A 16,277-nucleotide genomic window follows, 5' to 3' on the forward strand; every position below is an offset into this window, starting at 1 on the left:
TAATGGGTCGGTCATAGTTACTCACTGTACTCCTGCTTTCTCTTTCCGTCTCATTTTCTCTCCACTCTCTCCCCCCCATCACTTCCTGTCAGGGCGCAGCATGAAGAAAATATATGCAGCTTCATGGAAACATTCACCTGGCTTGGCAACATGTCAGTCAGCTCTCACTACATGTAAATCCTGGCAAAGAAAAACAGGAAAATATGATCGCCACATTTTTATTCATGGGCTATCATCCAGGAGAACTTGATTTGTTGTAGGTATCATCCAGCCGTGATGTTTATTCCCATTACGAGCATCTATTTGTTCTTTTTTTGGCTGCCATGCAGATTCATGTAACGACCAGGGAGCTAGTTAACAGTCTTTCTTTTTATCTCCTTTTTTCTCCTCTATCTATACAACTTTGAAGAAAACTTCTGAATCCACAAATGCTTTGTTACAGCTTCGTTTTCATACCCTCTATCACAGGAAATTAGACCCTGTTGAGCACTATTTCTGTGTTAAAGGCTCCCCTGATGGCATCAGTAAAGAGAAAAAATATCTCACTAGCATATCTTTCATTTCCAAGGCAAAATAGGAGCAACAAGATATTCCTGCCAACTGAAAAAGGAACAGCTTTAGCTGCTCATTCTGAGTCATGTGCTGAAAACTCGTGTTTTGTTTTGGACTGAAGGAGACATCAGTTGTAATGTTTGGGGATAGACTACCTCCAGCAAACAGGAAATATTAGAATACAAAAACAAGGTGATGTGATCCATCTTCTGCTGCTTATACCCACTGGTTGCAGATACAAAATTAACATACTGGTGCCCAGCAGCAGGTGTTGCACAATAGATCCGAGTGGTCACAAGATGGTTGTATCTGCTATACAACATTTGGTGAGAAGCTCTTCTGATGGAGCGAACTGGCAGCTTACGTTTCCACAGCCATGCAAGCAGCTTAGAGGCTGCACAGTAGTTGAGCCAAAAGCTAATTAGCATTTAAAACATGCTCACAGTGATAATGTCAACATGCTGATTCTAAGAAGTTGTCATGTTTGCCATGATCACAGGCTTTGTTGCACAAATTACAGCTGAGACTGATGGAAATGTATTTAGGTTTGCTGTTAAACCCAACGTTTGGACCAGATCCATCCATCCATTCATCCATCCATCATCTATACCAGGGGGATTCATGACCAAACTGGTAAAGGTTGTGATTCATCCACTGGGTACCATGAACGCCTTCAACAAATTTATAGGCAATCCATCCCAAGGTTTTCAAGATATTTTAATGAATGCCCAAAATGTCCATCTTCTGGTGCGAAAAGTCAAGGAATCACTTTGTCAGTATGACCATAAACCTGTAGAACCTCATGAGATATAATAATATAAAGTTTTTAGATATTTTACGAGCCAATTGACAAACAGACATTAAGAGGAACACTACAATCTGTATAGTCAAGCCAATAGCAAAGCCAAAAATGTTGATTTCATAAAATTTGTGATATCATTTGTTGATATGATCTATATTTATCTTCTTGCAGTTCAACTTTTTTTTTCTTTTTGAAACCACTGCATCGTTACTGATAAGTGTGCTGCCACTGTTGTCCAGTAGATATACACATCCCAGAGGGCTGGGAGTGCAGGGTGAGTGGAGAGAGAGAGAGATTGCTCTGCGTCTCACTTTGTCAACAATTGATTGATAAGAGGTTTTGTTTTCATGACGCAACCCAGATCAGCCAACTCCCTCTCCCTCCTTCAATCCCCAGTCCCTGGAGCAAAACTAATCCTAACTAAACTCCCAGGATTCTTCCCTGTTCCCATCCCACTCCTCTCGCTTTCTTACTCCCCCATGTTCTGTCATTCCTGAATTGGCACTAATCCTCCCCCCTTTTCTCTTTTTCATCTCCTCTTTCCTCCCCTTTGTGTTTTTATGATCTGTCGTTACCGGAGCAAAACTAATCTTCCCCCCTGCTCTTTCTCTTCTTGCTATGGCTGCAGTCCTCCTCACTCTGGCTCCCACTTCTTACCTCTGACACCCTACTGTTATTCACCTCAGACCAAAAATGTATTTACCTCTCTCCCCCGCCACAGTACATCTCTCCTACTCTCCATGGGCAAAGTTGTATTGACAGGTAAGCCTTCAGAATAACGGGTCAGGTGAAAGCGGCCGTCATGTATGTGATGGTCCTCCCTAAAACATCCGACAAATAGGCTTCATCTGGCGCTTTGTATTCAGAAGCTGTACTAGGTGGAGGAAGATGTACCATGTAATAGCGTTCCTCCACCTTTCAAATAGGAGGCAGTGGGAGTGCAGCACGAATAAAAGAAGCAGAAGCAAAGACTTTTTGCAGCAATACCTGCAGCCTCGCTGGATTCAGACATCTTCTGACGTCTCGTTCGTACACCAAGAAACACTCATGAGTCCTGTCATGTGCTCACACACACAAATACTCATGTACTTGTATTGAAAGCAATTTTAACTTTATCTCAACGTCCACAGAGGAGGAGTGGACGCAGAGAGAGTACGAGGCTGTCAGCTCATTCTTCGCAGCTCTGCCTCAAATGCGTATATCTGCTGTAGCCGCATAATTACAGAGTAATCAGAGCCTTTCTTGGGCCCTCGGCTGCCGACAGCATATGAAAAGATCCCAATTAAGCAATTATCTTTAAAGGTAGAGCCTAATTCAGTCATTTGAGCTCCAAAGAAGCATTGAGAAGGAGACCACAGTGGCTGACAGCTTATTCATACAGTCGTGCTGAAAACGTTAAGGTTCAGATAAAAATGGAAGAGGGCTTGTCATCACGTAACACTCGAAAATGTCACACTCTCAGTCCAGGAAAGATTACACATTTTATATGCATGCTGTGGACATTCATGCCACTTTATCATACATGTCCATTCTTTGTCTTTTCATAACAATGCAGCTCTTTATTGTAGAGTTCAGGTCACTTCAATTCCTGGACATGTCACTGAGCCGTTGAGGACATTTTTTGCTCTCCGATGGCTATAACAACTCAATAATACATCCGTTTCTACAGCATGCCACCTCTTGGCTCTGCTGTTTAACAGTGGCTAAATGCTGTTCTCATTAGTTCCTCACACTTTCACTCTCCGTCTTTGTCACTCAGGCTGATGTGAGAAGTCCTCCTACTAAACACTGGCCTCTCGCCGTAATGATCCTCACAAATCACCACACCACTCACACACCATTCTACGCCCAGTGAATCAGAAGAATAAATTGCTGCAAATGGGCGCATTTTTACACCCATCTGCCATTTTGGACGTTATAATTAAGGACGAAATAATTTGTACCTGAAAAATCTTAGCATTTCACCCCTTCAGTACTCTGCATATTCCTGACATTTCCTTCTTTGCTTGAACTTTAGATTTTGAACTCAGCTGTGCAGAGGTGTATCTTGAGAGAAAACACTGGCGCTGCTGTAGTCTGCTTTGTTATGTCCGGATATTTCCGAGCATCTCAGCGGCTGTATCAATCTCAATTGTCTGCATTATACCTTTTGTCAATGTGTCTACACTACTGGGGCAAAGTCAGGTGATGGACGACTTAACTACCCATCTTATCGCCCCTTCAGCTTAAGATATATATGGAGAAGGAAGTGATAATTACAGTTCTGACTTTTTGGAACTTTCTTGTATTATGCTTCATTTTTTTTTTATCACTAGTGCAGTGCTCGTTCTAAACGTGCCTGTTTGGAATAGGCCGCTTGCTTGGCCGGCTGCAGCTTTTTTTCTGAAACTCTATAAGTGACCTGCAGTAATTGAGGTAGGGAAGGGAAGACCAGTTGCAGGATTCAGTCCACCGAACCCTGATACCACACCATTGCTGCTGCACGAAGAGACGTTCACCTGTTTAGTCAAAGTTTGGTGAAGCTCTACTAAGTACACAGAACCCGGAACTGGAGAATCAGTTGCCGTAGTCGTGTTTCGCGCGACTGTTGTGGACGCGCTATTAATGAGTCCAAGCCACTGCTGCTACAGAGAGCTGACCGGCTGATTATTAAACTAATTAATATTGAACATATCACACGTCGAAATTCAACACTGTTCTTCCTTGGACCCTTAACTATACACATGCCAAGTGTGAAGGTGATGAGATGAACGTTTTTTTGAGATATGCGAGCCACTTAGAAACAAGCAAATTAGTTAGTACATAGATATGTATCATGTAATGGTAAAGAGACTGACTGTACATGAATGTATGTACATTTCACTGTTGGACGTAGAGCTTGAGCTCTACTGAATCTCTTTTCAACAACAGAGCTTCTAGCTCATTCTAACAATAATCAACACAATGATAGGCAGACATATTGTGATGCATTATTCATTTTTGTCTGTGTCTGATTACCCGCTACCATTTGACAACTGTCACACCCAAATGTGTTTGGATTATAAGCAGTGAGGAGTGAAAGGGGGAAATGGCTCATACATTGCCCATCTATCATGCAAAGAGGGTCTTTCTGCAGCAGTGAGGGAAGGGAAGTAAACATTCACTGATTCATTGGGGGTGTAGTTCATAACCACTAAGCTCTAGGTTGACAATGTCTATCCTCGGGGAGGATAAGTAGTCTCACGAGTGGTCAATAAGTCAGACAGTGCTCCATAATCCACAGAAATAAATGCACGGTGCCAAGGCAATTCATAACGTTTGAGTTGTGTGAGGTCATTTAACTATTTCAATTGATTGCTGTTGTTATTGAAGTATGTTGCTGTCAAGGGGTCTGAATGAAGAGGCTCCTTAAGACTCAACATGCTGATCGATAGCGCAGTCTCCAGGTCCAGACGGCATCTCACACATCAAGGCCATGTGGAAGTCCTCCCCCAGCTCCCCTCCAGCTGGATCGATACTCTCTGCATACGCACAATCATACGCACTCCATTTGCTCCCAACCTCCCATCAACAGGTGCCATTTAATATGGCTCATTTATAAGAATGAGTCAGTGAATCAGCTCAGATTGAGTCTTGTTCTACATAAAGAGAGCAGTCAGACGCTTCGACCGCCACTCGCCAGTGCAAGAAATATACTAATGTTTAAAAGACCCGTAAAGGATCTGCCAAGGTTGAAAATCAAGATAAAGTGCTCGGTCGATCACAAAATTGATTCATAACCTTCCTCTCGCGAAGAATATGGGAGCCAGTGCCACCTCTTTAAGGCGGATTTCATTTTGAACCAAAGTCCCTTTAAATAGAGTCTCAGGACATAATCCAAAAATATGGTTGGATAATGTTTCTGTCAGCCTTAAGGTTAGCTCCAGGGAGTGATGGAGAGGAAACTGAGTGACTAAAACGCTGTGTCATGTGTTTACAGTGCAGCATTATAAGTACAGGGAGTTGACCCCTGCTGCTCGTATCGACAGCCATTACTGATTTTTTTCTGCTATAGGCCCAAGTGTGCCGCTAGCAATCCCGACAGGCCAGCTCATGAAAGAACTGCCAATCTCAACGTCCTTTTCAATAGACCAACTCATAGAACAACTCTTACACAAACACGCCATAAAGTCCAATGAGCAAGTTAGATCAATGCAGCACAGCGCCCTGGACCAAACACCTTAAAAATCGGTATCACCAGAGGTGCCAGTCCCTCCTGAGACCAGATCGATGCCTGACCGGCTGACTCCATTAGAGGCCCTTGTTATCAACAGAAGTAATTGGTAGGGGCGGATGAGTTAATGCTCGTGCGGGCGCTGCCTCAGCCTTTCACCTTCTGCTGGAGGTTTCAGTTGCACTTAAGTGGATGAACTCATTTGAGATCTGAGATGAAACTCCGGCTTGTTTACTGACGAAGCTTTGACTCAGTGAAAACAAGGACAAGGTGAGAATTGAAGGTAAAGATGCAGTGCATTCAAAACGCAACATCAACCCTGAGAGACTGGAGAGTGTCCAGGGTAATGTTTTTTTTAATTAAACTTGATTTAAAGTAAGGTTGTGTCATTTGGCTAATTATTAGATTTTTTTTTTTTTTACACTCTACGTGCCTGTAATCAGGGAAAACAACCGGGCTCTGGTTGGGTTAAGACACAAAGAAGAACGCCTGTTGGATTTGGGTCGGCATCATTTAGTTTTCTTTCAGGCTCGCGCGGGTTTAGACATAAAATTGCATCCCGAGCCACACACCAGGAGAGACTCTGCATTCGGCACAAACTCAACCATTAATCGCTTTTCTGCCAAATCGGTTGTCATTTAACGAGCAGTTTGACGGCGGTGGGGGTCACAACGTCTCATTAATTGCCTGAACAATCAACAATCTGGCTGTCGAATGCTCAGATGAATCTCAGGTAGGTTAGAAATTTTAGTTGGCTGATTTCACACATGGTTGCTACAAAAACATCAAGTAAAAACTGCAGTGAGCTTGTCTTAGAAATATTAAAGTAGTATTTTAAAAGTTGTGATTGATTGTACTTGAAAAAAAAGAAAATTGTTGGATCAACCAAAAAAGTTAAGTTATAAAGCAATCAATAATTTCCATTTGGGAAATATTTATTTAATTTGTGTTTACCAAATGAGGGAATAGTTTCAGATTTGTACAATAATTATTTTCAGTGTCCTCTTGAATGAGACTATGCAGTGACAAGGAAAGACCAGGTCTGAATATATGAGGTTCCTTTCATTGTAATTTTAGTTTCTATTCAAACAGTAATACTGATATTATCTTCACGGTTTGTTTCCTCCTTATTGTTAAGGACTCAATCATCATGTTTGACTAAACTTTATTGATCCTGTTACTAGACAAAACTGACCCGAGGTTCAGAGCCGACTTTCAGCATGAGCGCCACGTCGTACAGGAGCTCATTGACTTTCTACTCGGTTTTTTTCGTGCTTATCCCTTTCTCTCCATTTTATGACACCGCCACGGTTCAACGGCGTTAATGCGATATTAAACACGGCTCCTTGGAAGTTTAATTTATGTCCTCATTTGGTCTTGCAGAACTAATTACCTGTAAAATTGGAAACTGTTAAACACTAGACTGGATGTATGATTATTTTAAATCGTACCTGAGAAAAACAGTATGATTGATTGATTAAAACAAAAGTGTGTTAGTCTTACAAGCTATTTTAGACAGTAATTAACGGTGAAAGTTGAGCAATACTTTAGAGCTGTAATTATGTAGCTTAATATAGATTACAAGTTGATTTATTATGTTCTTACGAGACAGTGACCTGAATAGCCGACTAATATCATGTTTGAATACAGCACTTAATTACATTTATTAAAACTTGTCTTATTCTATGTGACATTCGGACACTTAACACGTATATGTTTTTTCTCTTATACATTAAAGTACACCAAATGTACAAAGTAATCGAGTCCACTGTGTAAGATTAAGCAGCGTTACAATGGTTATGTAAAACAAGTCGTCACAGCGAGTGACATTCACTCTTCTTATCTTTCATTTTGCATGAGAAAACATGTCATGTCAGAAACTCACAGTGGGGAATTTTCATAGATTGCATTAGAAGTTGAAAGGGGTTATTTTCCACCACTTTCTAGCGTCTGTAAAGTGCTCAGCAGCGTGCCTTGCCTCTGGACAGACCCCACGTGAGCTTTAACTTAATATACGACACTCATTTTTGCCAGGTTTGCCCTTGTGGCCCCAAGGTCTCAGATTATGCGTTTTAGGGGCCGGTGGATCATTTTATATTTTCATTTTTCCGTGACAGTATCAGTCTGAGGCAAATCAGTAAATCACATTAACTGAATTATACATTTTGTGAAATGTATTATTCAAAGATTAATTTATCACAGACAGTTTGTTGTTTCACACAATATTAACCTTAGAATGAATCGCCAGGGTTTTGTATACTTTGATAGATTAGGCCTATAAATTATTTGGTGCCCGTCCGGAGATGTATTTTTAGAATACGGGTCTCTGGACAGTCTAATGGAGCAATTTGGAGCTCTTTGTTCCATCGGCTGTCTTTCAAACGGCCGCTCCCTCTCCTCTCGCACTCTGTATCAAACTTGGCTTCCTTTTAGGAGGCGTCCCGCTGCGCCAGCGACACTAGACGTAAATACCCCCTCTCGCCAGAGCACTCTCCACCTCTTTGTCTGACCTTCTTTCTCTCGCCTCTCTTATCCCTCTCTCTGACTCTCCCTCATTTCTTTTCCATTCACATCTCTCTCCTACCTGCTGCTGTAAAGACCTTCTGCTCGGCTTGGCTCTCTTTGAATCTCACCTCTTTTTTTTCCCCGAATGTAAAACTTTCCTCTTATCTCTCTCGTCTCTGAGCGCAACCACATTATTCTCCATCACACTTTCCTCTCGCTGCCTTTCCTCTTGCTTCATTCATATACATGGTTACCTGTAATGACACTTGGTCTAATGGAAGTTTCGAGGATAGAATGGCAATTTCGAATGGGAACATTGAAAGGTAATATAGGACCAAACCAAGATTCAATGCCATGTTGTATAAATGTTCTAATGCAATAAGCATAATCTAATGCAAGATCTGTGTCCAAACCATAACAGTAGACGTCGTGTCTCAAAGTCCGTAAACAAAATGTAAACTGAAATGTCTTATTGGGCTTCTCACCTCAGGTTAAACATGAGCGCTTGTGAAACCAGTTGTATGTTCATGAGACCAAATTTACAGGTGAGGATGTTACCCTCACAGAGTTATATAGTATTTTAAAGGAAAGCAATCACTGGAGAAAGAGACCCAAAACTTATTTATCTCCCAACCCCTATGAGACAGCATCTGGGATGGGAACCAATAATCTCTGGGTAATGTTATTTCCAAAGCTCAACTTTACCAGTGTTGTTATACTTTCCTCAGTAGTTTGAGATTTTTTTACAATGGTACCAAAAACTTTTCAGTTACCAAAGGGGGCCATGACCGAGGTGGTTGGACAACCATTAACAATTATATTTTTGTAACCCTTTAAGAGCGTGAAAACCCCATTTGCCAGCAGCAATATCCCAAAATATAGGCAAGCCTTTAAACTTGGGCTGAAAAGTTTTGATTATTTTTCAAGCAAACAAATATTCTTAAATTCCAGCTTCTCAATTTCAACACATTGATTCTCTGTTCTATGATTCAACAAAATAAGCATGTTGATGACATCTAACGTTTAATTGTCTCAAACAATGAGTAAAATTGTTTGAGACAATAATCCAGAGTTAGATTCTGAAAATAAGCGATAGCTGCAGCTCAAACTTCAACCTCTGTGCCCCCTAACCTGCTGTCATGTAATCTCTGAACACTATTAAACCTCTTCTTTAAAACTGAGCAGTGATATTGGTAATAACACTATAAGCCAAGACTGCTGACTGGTAGATATTCAATAGAAGGTCATCGCCCTGATAAACTGGTTCAGCATCTCGCTGCACTAAGCTATCTGTTAATACTGTTCCAGATTTAACTTATCATTTACCTTGAGGCTTTATATAGGAACCAAATATCAGCACGATTCATAAGAATTTTCTGGCAGACGCTCAAGCTATTTTTCTTATTCCACCTCAAGGCGTCAAACATCTTTCTCTGCCCACGGCACATCTCTGGATGTCAGCGGGAGGCTCAGATTGCTGACCATCACAGACTAGTGATTATACCTGGGCAACATTTTCCAGAAATTGTCAAGAAATCTCCCCTTGACTTGCAGAATATTTTCTTTCCTCCATCAACCTTGACTTTCAGAAGTTGTGTAGATAATATCTACGATGCTGACCGTTGCAACGAGCTGTTTGCATCGATTCAGTCTGTGTGCATGTGGGACACAGACTAACAGATAAAGATCGGTGCAACAAAACATCACAGAAATGTGACGACAAACAGAAGCTGCAGACTCTGTCTAAATAACATTCAGTGAGCAGCCTCTGTGTTTACATTGTGATTAATGCAGCATATATATGCTCAAAAAGTCAGTTGAATTAATGTAGTCTCCCTCTTTATCATAGTTGTGTTGTACTGCCCTCCACAGTCCACAGTGTGAAACTCCATCACAGCAGAGACATAGTTGAGGCTCAGTTTTTCATATCCTGCTCTTTTAGGAATTTCATTTTTGCATTGTATCTTTCTCTGGATGGATTATATTTAGTCTGAATTTAATTATTATGCACTGACCAGGAGAATTAAGTCTAAGGAAACTGGGCATGATAATGAATAGGAAGTTTGCTTTGATTTAAATTTAATATGAACACAAAAGACGACAACAATCCCTTCTGGGGTTTGCTGCTTGAATGAAAATGACTCTGTTACACAAATGTTTAGCAATCTAAATCCTCAAGGATTTCATCACTGGTGTCATATTTCTGTGGTACAAGATATATTTGCAGGATTCAAATTACTACATGGGAATCGACTGCTTTATATCACCGACTCTTAGAGAACAAAACTTCATTCACATAGAGCTGAATCCTCTTAAAATGAACAAATAATCCTCTCAATTATCCAGTCTGTTCATTAAAACCTCTGTTCAGCAATAATCCACAGCATGTATAAATGCTTAATGTGTGGCAGATGCTGCGTCTGCCTCTCCTGTTGTGCCTGTGCACCACTGTAATGACTTGCCTGTTCAGTAGAATATTTTGTCCATTACGCTCACAAAGACGTTTACCAGGAAACGAGACCCAGATTACACATGGAGGAATTGGAATTGAATTACAGGCAACTAATAAGTAAAACAAGAGTCCGGTCACAGTGCCAGACAACAGATGCCGTATCGCTGTGCCACTGGAAAACCAACTGTACACACCATTATATCACATATTCACTGAGTGAGCCATCTGGCACACAGGCCTGCACATTTTGTCAGATCACAGCTTTATACCAGCAGGGCTCATCACATTATACTACAATAGGTAAAGTGAGGAGATGTGGCCCAACACCCTATTATGATGCACATGGAAACTTTACAGCACAGATAGAGCTCCCACTCATTCCACTAACACACGTTGAGTTAAACAGAAGCTTTGAAAATACTCAAGGTCATTGACAGAAAAACTATGTCAGTGTAAACACATAACAGGGTTTATGCAGGTTTCAACAACCTTTAAATGCTATAATAAATGGAATTCAAGATTTATGTCAAGTACAACAGATATGAATGAGTATCAGAGTCCTAGGAATACTTACTTTCCCAAAATTGTAGATGCAGTGAGCTATTAGAGTACAGAATAAGCCTGAAATGCCACGTTATCCCTTAAAACTGCAGGCAGAGACAGAACAGTAGGTATCCATGGTCTTTCCCACATCCACGCAGAGTGTACAGAGACAAATTCAGACCTCGGGGTTTGTAGACTCAGTTCCACGTCTCGTTGTAGTCTTACAGCGTTGGAATATCTGTATTGTTGACAAAGAATGCCACAGCTCTCTTGGAAAACTAATTTCAAAGCACAATTGAATTAGCGATAAAATAATTACAAACCTACCTAAACATATTGAAAGTATATAATATTTTAATGTACTTAAACAGCTGTATAAGAAAACATTTTTTCATTAAACCAGGTTTAAATATATTTTATTTGCTGAGGAGGTATAAGCACAAAGAGATGTTAAAATAAGTCTGATTGATTTTCCTGCTCTATTGTGCCATATGCACATTTTCACATTACATTTGCATGAAATGAATGCAATACAATAATGTGATGGCACATGAGGTGCACAAATTTTTCTTAACAGAAATTTGTTGTTGGCTGTTGGAAAGGACATTAAAATCACCTGTTACTGCCCCAAAGTGAGCTTCCTTTATTTTACATTTGACAGAGACAGGAAACATGAGAAGAGCGTATTCAAAAGAATTTCATGCTGTTGTCTGGTCAGGTTTGTTTGTACCATACACCACATGATTGGATAAAAGATAAGAGATTAAAGTGAAGTTATCTGTCGATATTCCAGCGCCGACTATTCAAAAACATTTTGCAAAACAGACGAGTACATTTTTTTTTTTCCCCATTTCAATGCAGCTGCAACATGTTACAATGCAAAGTGAGACTTGATCAATTCTACACTTCATCTGTAGTAATCCAGTAGTCAGCGTTAACAGACCGGGTCAAACCCCTTCATACACACTAAATCCAAAGATATGAGATTTCAGTTTCAGATAATACATCACGACTTTCCCCATATGGATTTAATGACCCTGAAAAGAAAAGCAGCTCTGTGCCTGCACGTGTTTAAGACTCAACAAAAAGTACAACTCCACTGAAGAACTTTAAGGCAAAAATCATCAAGTGACAGCAGAGCAGCGCAGTGAGCGGAAGTAAGGCATCGACAGATGAGTACTTATAGGTGGGTGCAAGTATTCAAAATGAGAAATGTCCCAGAAAAAGTGCCTGAAATACTATCTCATACAATACCCAACAAATACATGCGGCAGCCTTTCCAACATCTGATTCGGTAATTTCCACTTATTCTATAAGAGCATTGTAGGGTCGCGTTTGCTATTAGAGCCGCCAACTGACGTTATTTTATCTTTTTAAGCATGCATCTTACGAGTCAAGTGGTCCTGCATAACCATATAGTAAGTGTGAACTCCAAATACTTTAGAGACACACGTCTACACTAATGAGATTTAAAAGTTTACATTTATTTCAGAGGTGTCAAACCATTCATAAATACTGAGCAGCTCACTAGTACAATCGTCCATCAAAAAAGTGTGTTTTAAAGTAGGTCTCAATCTGATGAACGCTCTTCAGGAAAAAGTGGACAAAACTAGTTTCTAGATGACAACTATAGATGCAGCTTTTCATGTATATGACAAATTGTTAAATGCTGATTTACAGTGTCATTTGAACAGAGCAGCAATATGTCACTTAAAACCCCAGTTTGACATTTCAAAGTTGAGTGAAACTGAATTTAGGATCCAACTTTCCTACCTGTCTTGTGCTGTGACCTGAGCTTTACCCAGAATGTACTCTGTTAGAATAACTCACATGTTGGTACAAGTTTGATTTCCCACATCTTTTAACAATTGTTCTAAAAAGCTCAAATGTCCAGGCAGATTTGGCAAGTTGGACAGACAGATTCAGTCAAAGGGACAGTGTTGGCTGATCTGGTTCTGGCAAACAGTGTGTTGCTGTTAACACGTGCACAAGTCTTTTTCCCATGAGAATGGTGACGATTTTGTTCCTTCAACGCATACTCCATTCCACAACCACTGTTCATAAGTGTGAAAGTCCTTATCCAGGTCCACCGTGATCAGGCCCAAATTACAAGTCACCTACCACAAAAGAGCCTGGTAGTCTGACAGCATGATCCCTATTCTGATGCGTTGATCTCTATCACATAAGTGGGGCTGATCTTCTGAGGACCCAGAGCGTCGCTCACTTAGGATTTTTGGTTGACCAGAGGGCGCCGGAACAGCAAGATGTGCGGCTCTGGAGGTAAAAGAAAAAGAGAAAGGCGATATGTCAGCAGATATAATCATACTTTAACACCTGTGATGCTTTCTTAGTGGGGAAACTTGACTCTTGGAACTGCCATGACACCATTTTTTTTTTTTTTTTTGAATGGAAGGTGTGACTTCACATCTGTTGTCCATATGCTTGTTGGCACCAAACTTTTTGAAATAAACTGCCACACCTCTTCAGCAAGGTTGTAAGTGCACATTTAAAGGCCAGATACTCTTCATAAATCAAAGAGACCAAACGGGCTAAAATTGACGCGCAAATTGGTGTCCTTTTAAGAGCTGGAAAAGCCAATCATTTGCTCAGCTGATCAAACTAGAAAAAGAACACTTACCATCTTGATAAATATAAATAGCAACGTTAGGATCATGGAACTGTGGCATGAATTTTCCCTTTTTTTCTGAGTAGCCTGAGAGATCAGTTGAATAAAAAACACGATTATTAAACAAGATGAATAGCCTTAGTCTTCTATACTGTGTCATGTGCCTAGTTTCAGTTATGATCAGTACAATCAAAACAATATCTCTTAGAACATAAAGAAACTTTAACCCTGTACCATCCTTTACTTTGGTGCAGATTCTAATCAATTTTCACATTTTATTAAAGCCAAAACCCAGTGACAGCTCATTAATTATGGTATTGTACTTTAAGAAAAATATATTAAAACACTTTCAAGCCTACAGCTTCCGATTACAGGTTGGCCCCTTCAGGTCGATTTGCAAAGTCTCGATAAAGATTTTAGTGCAAAGCAAATCTCAGACACTTGTCTTCCAATGATATTAACAAACAAAATTCACAAACAGTCTGGTGATGGCCTGCTACTAATTCCAGCAATAGAATTATAATCTTCATTTGTATAGTACCCTTTAAAAACATAGTAACAAGGTGCTTTACAAGTTAAAAATGTAAGGCAAACAATGGGAGACAGTTATAAGCAAATAAGAAACTATTAAAAAAACAACAGAGCACAGATACAGAAATAAAAATCATTACAGCTGAGTAAAGAGTGAAGACAAGATAAAAAACAGGGCTGGGTGATACGAGTAGAAATCAATATCACTATTATTTCAAAGTTTTACAAATAATGAATGATTAGGTGTGAGGAGGGAAGACATGCAGCAGTAACACGACATGGAACGTAGCGGAAACCCAACAGCTTGTTTGGGGGAAAATCAAAACCGAACAGATATGAGTTAGTCAGTCCTTGTCCCTAGATAAAATTAAAACATTATTTAATGATTAAACTAAACTAATCTCAGGGCTAGGAAAAAGCTGACATATAAAAATACGTCTTTGAGGCATTTAACAGAGACCTCCTCAGGGATATTGTTCCAACGGCTGAGGACCTTGACAGAAGAGTTGACCAACAGAATCAGGTTCATAGCAACATGATATTCACGGCCGCTTTTTATTACTGGCATATTTTCAGGTCAGTCGTAATCACGTGCTCCCTGTCCCAGCATCAAGGTGACATACCTGGCTGGTGAATCATGTAGTGCACCCATCCTTGGCTCTGCTGGACACCCAGGTTCCTCCACTCGGTCTCAGACATCAAGTGGGTTTTGGGTACACGCTTTGCAATGTCCTTGGGCAGCATTACATGTCTGTGGAGGGATAAAGAGACAATTAACAGAAATGTAAAAGAAGTGCATCAGACATGAATGATGGAGGTGTAGTGGGACATAAACCACGATAGATTCAGTACAATGTTACCTTGGATAGACTTTAATTTGTTGTGGGATAACAGTGACACACTGACACAGATAAAGTACATGTGGTACTCACCTGTACTCATATTTCTCATCGTCATATTTGTCAGAGTAGTAGATCTGTTTGTTAGACATGATGCAATCTGTTGGTAGAGGTTTTATTTCCCGTTAGTCAACATTCACGATCACACACAGAACAGATTAGCTCAACAGATTAGCTTGTAGCATGACAGCGAGGTCCAAGTCTCCATGCTAAGGGAGCTGGGCTAAGCTAACGTCGCTGAAGTTAGCAGAGAGTTTTATCTCTGACAACTTGGGCGGATGCGCGACACAGACATACGCGTGGAGCACTTACCTTGATAGTTGACAAGTTGTCCTGACGCTGTTATCGGTCACTTATTCCAGCTTTTGACGAAGACACAGCTGCGGGATGCTTCCGCCTCCTTTGTTTCCCTCTCGAATGTCGGCGAGCCCGCTCCTCACCGTTCAAATACACTTCGCCTCCTCCTATTGGCCAATCGAAGTGAACAGCTCCTCTGCCATTGGTCAGTTCGGTCAGTCGCAGGAAATCGACGCAATCTAGACACCGCCTTCTGATTGGCTGGAGGTTTTCTTGATATGGAGCCACGAGGCCAAATTCAAATATGACACAGTTTCATGTTATTGCATAACCAGTGACACAGATAGATAGATAAACTAAAAACTGTTCATACATACATGACATTAGCACCATAGTTTTGTTGCAGTACTCTGTACATTATATATCACATATATCCTCTCAGCCTCGGACCCCAGGCATTTTCCCCGTTGGCACACCCCAGGTCTTGATTTTACCCACATTAACCTGATAAAACATAACATTAGACCCTCATTTTATATGACAGTTTCAGTACTGTACAGCTGAAACGATTATTAGTTGATTTACAGGAAATAACTGGCAACATTTCATGTTAGAGTAAACTTGCCAAGAAGGCCTGTCACATTTGATATTATTCTTTAATGGTAAAACTTCTAACAAATTCATTAGAAATCAAATTATGTTTACCAAAAATGACATGAATAAAACATGGGGTTCACGGAGCCCCTGGAAAGTTGCCTGCTTCATTTGATTGCTGTCGGCTAAAGCAGTCTTGTGCAGACTCGTAAAAGTAAGTTTCAAGTTTCAAGTTTTATTTGTCATATGCAGTTTACACAGGCTCAACAGTACAATGAAGGTTG

The 16,277-nt window shown here is 40.4% G+C and overlaps 1 protein-coding gene across 1 annotated transcript; it reads right to left on the bottom strand.

Moving 5' to 3' along the window:
- Window positions 1-11,445: 11,445 nt before the first annotated feature.
- cks1b (CDC28 protein kinase regulatory subunit 1B) lies at window positions 11,446-15,583 on the bottom strand. Its single transcript, XM_020102027.2, has 4 exons — window positions 15,415-15,583; window positions 15,136-15,202; window positions 14,827-14,954; window positions 11,446-13,320 (listed from the first exon to the last, which is right to left on the bottom strand). The coding sequence occupies exons 2-4, from the start codon at window positions 15,192-15,194 to the stop codon at window positions 13,271-13,273; spliced, it is 237 nt and encodes a 78-aa protein (XP_019957586.1). The 5' UTR covers window positions 15,195-15,202; window positions 15,415-15,583; the 3' UTR covers window positions 11,446-13,270.
- Window positions 15,584-16,277: the final 694 nt, after the last annotated feature.

The sequence above is a fragment of the Paralichthys olivaceus genome, chromosome 20 (genome assembly GCF_024713975.1).
Source record: "Paralichthys olivaceus isolate ysfri-2021 chromosome 20, ASM2471397v2, whole genome shotgun sequence".
Taxonomy (NCBI): domain Eukaryota; kingdom Metazoa; phylum Chordata; class Actinopteri; order Pleuronectiformes; family Paralichthyidae; genus Paralichthys; species Paralichthys olivaceus.